This window comes from Euprymna scolopes, chromosome 10 (genome assembly GCF_053919585.1).
Source record: "Euprymna scolopes isolate OS-2025 chromosome 10, ASM5391958v1, whole genome shotgun sequence".
In the NCBI taxonomy this organism is placed as follows: domain Eukaryota; kingdom Metazoa; phylum Mollusca; class Cephalopoda; order Sepiida; family Sepiolidae; genus Euprymna; species Euprymna scolopes.
In genome coordinates this window covers 68,549,836-68,560,908 of record NC_136491.1, presented here as the reverse complement: position 1 = coordinate 68,560,908, position 11,073 = coordinate 68,549,836, and the positions used below count along the sequence as shown (strand labels likewise).

General features: G+C 32.2%; 1 protein-coding gene across 1 annotated transcript in view; it reads left to right on the top strand.

Annotated features, from left to right (window-relative positions):
- The window catches only part of LOC145286063 (uncharacterized), a 32,796-nt gene continuing 21,723 nt past the window's right edge, over window positions 1–11,073 (top strand). The window contains exons 1-2 of the mRNA XM_080134736.1: window positions 1–120; window positions 6,576–6,707. Coding sequence (XP_079990862.1) covers window positions 33–120; window positions 6,576–6,707 — 220 coding nt within the window. The 5' untranslated portion in view covers window positions 1–32. The remainder of the gene's footprint in view (window positions 121–6,575; window positions 6,708–11,073) is intronic.

Below are 11,073 nucleotides of genomic sequence, written 5' to 3'. Positions count from 1 at the left end.
TCAACAATTTTATTCTGAAAAATCTATCAATAATGGATGGTGTCTTGTCTTGTTGGATCCATTTTCTATCCATAATATTTTCTATCCTCTTTGTACAGTTTGTCAGCTCACAGGAATCATGTGCGTATATATTTCACCTGTTTATTACCGTAAACTAGCAGGGCCTGTGGAAATTCTGCAGGGGATTCAATCATATGTAATATATTGATGTTGGCATTCTGTAGATTTTCAGTGTAAATGGAGATGCTCTGATATTATTGTAGCTTTTTTGTTAAAACTGCACAAATATTTATCTAAGCTAGCCGAGTCGTACAGTACGCTTAAATATGATATTTTAATTCTTGCAGATTTCATAATTATTATAGAGTTAATGTTCTATTGATTTTTATAAAGTTGCGATGTCAAAAATAATAAAATTTGGGTGCATCAGCTTGAATCAAAACCGAAACCAAAACTTATGAAAAAATAAAGTTATATATATATATATATATATATATATATATATATATATATATATATATATATATATATATATATAACTTGAGTTCCTTCAGCTATAATCATAAACTGGAACCAAAACTTATGAAGAGTTTTTGATAAAATTATTTATAAAAAAACATAGATTACTGGAGTGCCATCAGCTATAACCAAAACTGAAACCAAAACTTATGAGGAATTCTTTGGTAAAATTATTTATAAAAAAAATAAATGACTTGAGGGCCATCAGCTATAATCGAAACCGAAACCAAAACTTATGAAGAATTCTTTGGTAAAATTATTTATTACAAGAAATGGAAGTCCATAGCAATTAAACAACAATCACTCGGATGTAAGTAAAATAAATAACACACGCGCTATCCTATTAATATTTAGATATTTTTTTATTTTAACTCTTTGCACTCTTTCTTCCACTATTACCACTGCCTGGAACTTTTTCTTCAAATAAAGTTTCGTTTTTTTTTCTCAATGCAACTTTTATTGAATTGCTAATTCCATTGTGCTTTTTACATCAATCTGTATAATTTACTCTTACTAATAATATTCCATTTCAAATAATATATGGTCTGTCAGGGTTTGTACTATTAAGAAGAAAAGACTCTTTCTTCTTATGTAAAATTATCGTTGTCTGCTAAATACTCCTTAAATGAATGAAACAAATTTCTTCTTTATTTAAAATTGTATTAATTTAATTCTTTTTAAAACAATTAATATTCTCTATCATCCTACTGTAAAAAAATAATTATCAGTTAAATATGCTTCAAATGAATAGAATGAATGTCAATTTTTTAAATGTATTATTTTTTTAAATCATGCTCTTTTAGTCGATGGGATGACGTAATTTGATATTGAAACAATTTTTAAATGAGTAAAAAAAATTTAAATTTTAAAATAAAGCAGAAGTTTTAAAATTTTTTTTAATTTTAAAATAAAGCAGTTTTTAAATTTTAAAATAAAGCAGAAGTTTTTAAATTTTTAAAAAATTTTAAAATAAAGCAGAAGTTTTTAATTTTTTTATTTTTAAAATAAAGCAGAAGTTTTTTTTTAAAATTTTAAATTTTAAAATAAGCAGAAGTAACAATTTTAAAATACGCAGAAGTTTTTCCCTTACCGACATCAGGTTAATAACCAATCAGCGTATTTGCTGATCAGACGATCTCATTTTTACAAATGTGTGAAAAGTGATAAGTACATATGAACATCATTATATAGGTATTATTAATTTCCTGGAATTATTCAAAGCATATTAGATATCTAATTGTATTTATGAATTTGTGGGCCTATCATGTTCCTTCCTTTTGTAGTCAGTTTTAATGAGTATTATTTGAATTGATCTACCTGCAGCCACGTTTTTGCTATGCTACACAGCAATTAAAAGCCCAGTAAATTTATCACAGACTGTGACAAGAACCTTACTGCATTCATTCTTTTGTCTTGACCAGACACCTTCAGGTGAACCAACGAATGATAGTCTGCAATGATAATAAATTGAATAAGGAATCTTGAACAAAGTTAAAAAAAAAAAAAAAAGGCAATTGGATGCAATTGGATGCATCTTTGTGTGAATTACAAGATGTGTTCTGTCGTGAAATATGCATTAGGAATGAAGAAAATAAGATTTATTAACCACAAAAAAATTAATATAAATATAAATATCACTATTTATATATATAGTTAGCTACGTGTATATATTTATATGTATAGGATTCACTCCTAAACTAATTAATCGATAATTATGAATTAAGGAACACAGCTATTAGGCATAAGGAATCATAATGTGGACTGTATTTACATTAATGTAGCTTTATACAGGGGAAGGCGTCTTTGTAAAAATTCAGATACTTCTGGTTTTTGTGAAATTTAAACATTAGGCATCAATTAGTAAATATTCTCCAAAGTTCAGTTTCTTTTGAGTATTTTAAAGTGTTTTTAGGGAGCATAATATGAGCATGATTTCTGATTTGAAAATTTGGACAAAGTAGAGAATAAGGACCCTGGCTGGCTTCACTTAGAAAAGGAAAGATTTCGGGTGACACCGATTTAACCTTTACCTTGACAGGTTTGAGTGGATTTTTGCCACTGAGAGTGCATTTTTCATATATTTACATAACTTTAATTAATCTTTGGATTCATATTTTTATTCAAATAAATAAATAAATAAATAATAAAAATAACGAGTTATATTATTTATTTGCAACAAAGATTGATTTTTTTATGGAGAGTGCGTTTAGTTACAATTATTTTTTAATAAAACTATTTAAACCAAAATTTGGATTGATATTTTTACCAAATGAAGACTTACAATTAAAAAGTTAATTTTTAGGGTATTCGGGTCTCTTTTGAACGAATATCACATTTAAATTTGTCGTTGGCAAGTAGTTGTTTACAAATAAATAAAACAAGTTAATCTGGCCAAGAGAATGGTCTATGCAAGGAAAGTTTTTTATTCAATTTTTTAGGGGGGGGTATTTTTATTTCTCTCCTTTTTTATATTTACAAAACATTTAAATTTTCAAGTGGATTTTCGTGAGACAGAGTGCGTTTCACCTTGACACATTCAAGCGGAATTTCATGCCCACGGGTAGGTTTTTTTATATATAACTTTAATTAATGTTTGGCTTGATATTTTTATTAAAAAATAATGATAATGATTAAGGTTGATTTTTTATGAAGAGTGCGTTTATTTACAAAATGTTTTAATAAAACTATTTAAACCAAAATAAAAATCAACTTTTTAATTGTTAGTCTTCATTTGGTAATATATCAATTCAAATTTTGGTTTAAATAGTTTTAAAAATAAAACAATGCTCTCTCCATAAAACAATCTTGGTCTCCAATAAATAATAAAACTAATAATTATAATTATTTATTTATTTTTTAATAAAAATATCAATCAAAAGATTAATTAAAGTTTGTAAATATATAAAAACAAACGCACTCATGGTCACAAAAATTTGCTTGAACGTGCTCGTGCCACCTGAAATGCGTGCGAGTGTCACCTGAAATTTGTCCTTTTCTAAGTGAAACTGGTCAGAGTCCTTATTCCCTACTTCATCTGAAAATTTTAATATTTAAGAATTAAATTCTATCCATACTCATGAGACACCAATTAAGCAAGATTCCCTGAATTTCAATTTCTTCTTAAGACTGCTGAAGCCTTAAATTTTAGGCATTTTTCTAGAATCAAAATCATGTAATGGATTTTGATCACAATTGGAATAAGGATGCTAAACAGAAGGTTTAGTATCATCATATCTTTATTTTAAGCTTTTTAAGAGGATATAAAAGTATTCTGTTTATGGAATTAATTTTACTCAATCTGGAACAGGTATTTCTTTTAGTATGTGTGTGTGTGTGTGTGTGTGTGTGTGGTGTTTGTGGGGAAAAAACTCCAACAAAGTGCTCAATTATAAAAAAATTCTGTTTCTCTGACCTTCTGTAAAATTTATATATATATATATATATATATATATATATATATATATATATATATATATATATATATATATACAAGCAGTTCAGCCCAGCTTTGCTCAAGGTCATACCTTATTGTGCATATATATATATATATATATATATATATATATATATATATATATATATTACAAAGTTGGACTCAAGTCCAGGTAACCTACATCTAAAATTTCAAGTGTTTAGCCCCAAAATTGGCGGAGGAGTTTGGTAGAGTTAGCAAAAGTCAACTCTTTCAACTTTGACCTCTTGGAAGCCAAATTTGCACTTAAAAACTGATTAAAAAGCTTGCTGCATGTCTGAATACCCTTTATGTAAAATTTCAAATGTTTAGACCCAAAATTTGCTTAATAGTTTGCTAGAGACCGCAAAGGTCAAATCTTTTGAACTTTGACCTCTTGGTAGCCAAATTTTGGGCCAAAAAGCGATTAAAACGCTTGCCTTATGTCTGAATACACTTTATGTAAAATTTCAAATGTTTAAATTAAAAATTGGCTGAGAGGTCAAATTTTTTTTTAACTTTGACCCCAATTTTAACCCCTTGACATTTATTGTTTTGGGCTCAAATCAAGTTAAAAAGTTTGATCCATGTCCAAGATACCTACATCTAAAATTTCAAGTGTTTAGACCCAAAATTGGCGGAGGAGTTTGGTAGAGTTTCAAAGATCAAATAGTTGAACTTTGACCCCTTGACAGCCAAATTTCTGGCTGAAAACCGACTAAAAAGATTTTCCTAAATCTCAATACACCTTATGTCAAATCTCGAGTCTGTAGACTAAAAATTGACAGAGTAATTTGGTAAGGAAATGTACACACACAGACAGACACACATACAGACAATTTCACTTTTATAGATATATAGATATAACATACAATTGAAATTATTGTTTTGTATTCAAGTGTTTGGATAGTACATTAGTCTTGAAAAAAAAAAAAATCATTTACTCTGTGTGTATGACTTTCTCTGTGAGAATATATGTGTGTGGTATGGGGCAACATTGTATGATAGCAGCTGTTTGGTTTTGTTCACCTACAGGTGAAGCACCTGCCAGATGTGATGGTATTTTCTTCTTGCTAGCTAACTAGCAGGCAGAGGAAGAGTATAAAGACTTATTTCATTGTTGTCTGTTTGGCCTCTGGTTCTTCTTGTCAAATTTATAAAGTTGTAAATAGTTCATTAGAGAATTACTACACAAAGTCACCTGATTAATCAACATGCGGCCAATTCACATCAATACAATAACTCTCTGCAAAAAGAAATAGATATAAAATAGTTTTTTACTAAAATCAGTCCGGGAAAACTTGTACAAAATTGTTTAAACCCATGATCATCCCTATAACAGGGGGAGGGAGTATGTAATCATTCAACTGGGATCATTTGCTGGAGGCGATGCAAATTTTTTAAGATAATTGATGTATCAGTTAAAAACAAGGAAAATTCCTTTGTTTCATGTTTTTATGTGTTTTACATATCAAAAATCCTACAGTAGGAAAATAAGCATATTCTAAACACCCGAAGAAGGTCGCAGGTTGCAGCGACCGAAACGTTGTGCTAATAACACCCAAGATGAGAATAATTGTCCGATTAACATAACACAAGCATTCATGTCTCATCTCAAAAATTCAGAATTTAATCAATTTTCTATTTAAAATGTTCTATGGATGAGGTAAATAAACATCAAATTCAACTCCTACATTTGTTTTTGTTTTTTTTATCTATGTTTCAACTGGTATGGCTATGTCGTTCACTATCATTCATCCGAAATGCTCCAAAGTTGATGTTAATGGCCCAAATTCGTGTGGTAGGCCACTTAAGACATGAAGGGGTTCAGTTTATGATTATCTGATCTTAACGAAACGGTAGAAGTTGGAATTCATTCACAAAATGTTTAACTTCAAACATGAGATAAGAAAATGTAAAATGAAAATAATAATAATAAATACGAACTGGAGGAAATGTTATAAACTGGGGGAAAAAAAACTGAAGAAAAAGAAAACCCCAAAAAACAAAGCATGATACCACACAAAATAGTCATAAAGGATCAAGGAGGATAGAAGGACCGAGGAGGACTGAAAGACCTCCACTGGATGAGTGGAAAGAGTACTGGGATACTTTGGTAGACTTATTGCCACACAAATTCCAGTGAAGACCAATGGTCGTGGCTAACAAGAAATCAATGGCAAACGGTTCTTATGATAATGCTAAGTTATTGGCAAAAGTGATCAAAAGAAGTGGAAATGTGAGAAGATTTATTGTCACTCAGACTCCAGCTGATTTAATGAATACGAGTACATCCGGGTCTTTCCTCCTTACAAGAATATGATTGGCTGTTTAAACTATACCAACTATAGCTGTCTGGAGAGACATTGAAAGGTACGGATACCAGCTCGGATCATGAACACCATTCAATAAGGTGACATTAAATTTATTTGAATACTGTAGTCAAAGCCACTCAGCTACTTTAAACAAATTTCTTTTGCTGAATATTTCAGCAAGAGTAATCTCTGATGATGATTTGTGTGAGAATTCCTAGTGAGTATAAATAATTAAAAGCAAAAATGACGTCAAAATCGTCTTTTGATAAATTGTTGTCTTTTTATTTTAGGCGCAGTTTGTAAAGAACCTGAATTTAATTGCAAGAAAATTTATCCGGATTGCGATTCGAAATCTCTTGTGTCTGTCTGCTTTGATGATGATAAATATTATTGTGTGGAAAAAGAAGAGAAGTATACCAAATGTGAGTCTCTCTCTCTCTCTCTCTCTCTCTCTCTCTCTCTCTCTCTCCCTCTTTCTCTCTCCTCAAACTCATTCACAAACTTACTGCATCCAGGTGTAAGGGATCAATATTAGGTAACAGATTCTGTTCCGAATTTAATATTTCAAATGACTTTCCTATTTAAGAACGATTTTCATCCAGAATGAAGTCATCCAATCAGAAATCATCTAGATCAACAGTTTACCTTTTTTTATGCAGAACTTCTATTTTGTCTGCATTGTTGTTGTTGTTGTTGTTCCAATTCTTGTTTTCTAGTTTTTTCAAACTTCTGATTTTGAATGACTTCAAATGAGAGGATTTAAGAGTTGATTGTCTATGTGTCCAGTTTGTCAACCTTGTTATATAAGAAAAAAAGTATGTGGATTTTTTTTTAACAAGGTGGTCACCACTTATCAAGGCATGAAAACCACTCGAGGATAAGGGGTTAATGAATGTAAGGTGGTAGTTTAGCAATTGTTTAATGGTGTAGATTAGGTAGAATTTGGATTATTTAAGGGGACGGCTCAACAAGAACGTGGGGGAAATTGTCGATAGTGGTTGTAGCTAGTCAAGTTTTTTGTGAAAGTTTGGTAAGGAGGAAACATAGATTGGAGCTCAGATAAGCACTTGCCATGAAAATAATGATAGAGCAGAGACAGGGTCGCAATATTTCATCTGTTGGGAAGAGGTTGCAGGGAAGAGAAAAGGACATCACCCACTAGGTTTTGAAACTGGTTTTGAACTCTATCAAGGTAAGATAGGGTGGACCAAGCAGCTCTTTCCCAAATGTGGCAACATTACTCCATTTTAAGACGTACTTGGCTCTTATGCAGATAGAGGATCGCATTAGCAGTGAGATACCTACTGGAGTGAGAGAATGATCCAACCATTTTTCCAATGATCTTGGCAAGAGATGGAGGTCAGAACGATTATGATGAAAAGAGAGAAGCTTAGTTTTAGATGCATTAAAATTAACCAACCACTTTTATACCATGTGCTCAAGATCAGAAGATTTTTGTCATTGTTTACCTTTGAAGATTGTGGTGTCATCTGCATAAATGTTTACGAATGACCTAAGAATGTGATGTGGGAAATTATTGATGAAGATCAAGAAGAGAGTTAGGCTCAGAATGGAAATCTGATGGATGCCAGCATTGATAATATGAGTTTTTGATTTTTACCCATCCACAACTACTCTTATAAGCCTATCAGAGAAAAAGGATTTAATTGAGGACATTCTCGGATATTCCATATCTGGCGATCTTGTAAAGTAGACTTTTATGACATACACTATCAAAAGCCTTGGATATGTCAAGAGCTATTTCTCTAGAAATGAAGCTCCTGTCAAGAGATTCACTAATCTTGTGTGATATTACAGTTAGTACATCAGCTATAGACCTAGTAGAATGGAAACCATATTGCATGTCACTGAGGAAGTTATTTCTACTGATGTGGTTGTCCACTTCTCTATTTAACACAGATTCCAGCAACTTACTCATGACACACAGGAGACTGATTGGTCTGTACTAAGAGGCAGATGACCGATCTCCAGAATTTTGAAATATGGGGGTGATTAATGACGTTTTCCAGGGTGTTGGGAAGCATTTCTCCTTAAGGCAACATTTAAACAGCTTTGTAAGTATGGGAGTTAGTTCCGGTTGAAGCTTTTTGAGCACTATGATTGAAATGCTGTCAGGGCCAGTTGTTTTACATGTATGTGTATTTTCAGACACAGGATGAAATACGGTGGATAGGCGGCTATGGTTGGAAAGGGTAGAATTTACTGCAAAGTTTTTGGCAAAGAGTTTTGCTTTGTCAGATGTTGATGGAATTATCTTAGGTCCATTGATGGTGGTTGGGATAGAGGACACATCTCTGTTCAGAACCCTGTTTGTTATTTGCCAAAACTGGTAAGAACCAAGCCACTGCTCACCTACTTTCAACTTAAATTATAATATATATTAGAAGCACAAACTCTTCTACATTTTACACCCATTTTATTCATACATAGTTTCACCAACCACACAGCAAGGGACCATGAAATAGTATAATAGCAAAAAATCTAAAAAAATATAATATAATAAAAATATTTAAAAAATTACATAGCAAAAAATATAAAAGCATTCTGTGTCGATTGGCGTGTGTACCATCATGAATGTCTGCATATCAATTGACTTGTGTCCACATGTCCCATGCATGTCAAATCTTCGTTTAAGGCAAGACCAGAATGTAGCTGTCTCTTCAGCTTAACGTCAAAAGCGCTGACTGATAAAAATAGGAGAAAACAATGCACAAATAATACAGCAAAAATGCCTCCCATGTAAAGTGTTTTGATTCACGTAGAAGAATAAACTTTCACAAAAGAAAATAAGTAAACATATATCTGCTACACACTACATTGCATTATTATGACGAGATCCCTGGCGACACCAGATGATCTTGCTTTTCAAATAGAGGAAGAGATGGGAGAGGATGAGGTATGGTTGGGGGGGGGGCATGCTGACACTTGGTCGAGGAAAAACAGATGTTTATGAGATTTCTGTCCAGATAAGAAATAGTATCTTTTTCAATGAAAAGAAAATATAAAATCTGATAATAGGATTCGTGGAACAAGAGATTGTTTTTCTAGTTGGATTTGGTAAAAATGAATTTTAACTACTAATTAAGTGAGACAGGTACAATGACTTGGGTTCAAAAGGTCTGCTTTGGTGTCTGGGAAATGTTGTCATTTGGGTCCACCTGTTGTATTTAACTACCAGACCACCAAGCCAGTGATAAGTTAGTTGGACAGATAAATAAATAAAATTGAACTTAGGGAGAGATATGGTCACGAAAGAGGAAGAAGACGTTCACAAGAAAGAGAGAAGGGGAGTAAATTAATAGGGAACAAAGAGAAAGAGAGAAAGGGAAGAGAAAAGAAAGAATAACTCCAAAAAGGTAGAGGCAGGAATTTCTGATTTGATAAAACGATTGGTTTTTTAGAGTTAGAGTCCTTTTTACTGGCTGGCATCGAGGCGTCCACATCGCTCTCACCCCACCTGAAGAGCTAAGTTGAAAGGCTCTTGTTCTTATTTGGGAAATTAATTAGAGGAACTTAAGTTATACAACCTGCATCATGAAGCTTGGATCAAAGAACTCGACTATAAACAAGTGCAAAACGATTTATGAATAATTATTTTGTTTCGTCATACAAAAATGTCCCAGAGTTTTTCCTTGTTTCTCGATTGCCGGCCTGAATGAAGATGCAGTTTATTTCAGATATCCCCTGAAGCCAGATGATGAAAGAAATAGACTGGATCCAGCACGAAGCCAGAGTGACGACTGAAATCGACAATGTTGCCACACGGACTTAGGGTCATGCACATTTCGCGTGCCCTGAGCAGCAGAAAGATATTTTCCAGTGACCAGTGAGAGTCTGGTCACCCTTGAGGGGTCCACCACTAGACAAGTAAGAATGTAGCCCTGCTGGGTTGCATCTATGGTCCTGTGAGTTGGGAGCGACGAACACGGCCAGAAGTACATCACAAGTATGCTCCTGTGAACCAGGATAGCGACGGATGCAGCCTGGCCCTCGGACAAGAGAGGATGTTAGGGTTATATTATTATGTATTTTCCTAATTAAAAAAAAAATGATATGCATTTCATTACTAAAATATATATTGATATATATGCATTGTAATATTTTTAAAAATAAATATTAACAATTATTTTTATATCTACAGACATTATTGTTTCATGTTTACACAATCATCAGTGGAAGAAGTGATAATTACTGCTGGTCAGGAGATTCAAACCCAGTCATAAAGTCACCTTTGGTTTTGTAGGTTACCATATTATCTCAAGATCCCAGGCAATTAATATAATAATTATAATAAATAAAGGAAATGAAATGCCTATAAATGCCAAATTACAAGCATGCATAGTAAAAAACAGTCTATTTATTTTAAAATGAAAAGTCAGAATGTTGCATTTGCACTAAAGTTGACTTTTTTAATTCACTAAAGAGGGCTCAACATTAATTTCTCAAGGAAACTTTATAATTATATTTTTTAAAATAAATATTAAAAATTACTTTTATACCTACAGACACTAGTGTTTTAATGCTTACGCAATCATCAATGCAGGAAGTGATAATAACTGCTGGTCGGGAGATGCAAACCCAGTCACAAAGTCACTCTTAATTTCATAGGCTAGAATCTTATATTATGCCACTGGCAATTAAAACAAGAATTGAATATATATATATATATATATATATGTATGTGTGTGTGTGTGTGTGTGTGTGACGTTATAAAAAACAAAACAAATCTTACTCTCTTTCACAACGCCATGCCCCCCCCTTTTTAAT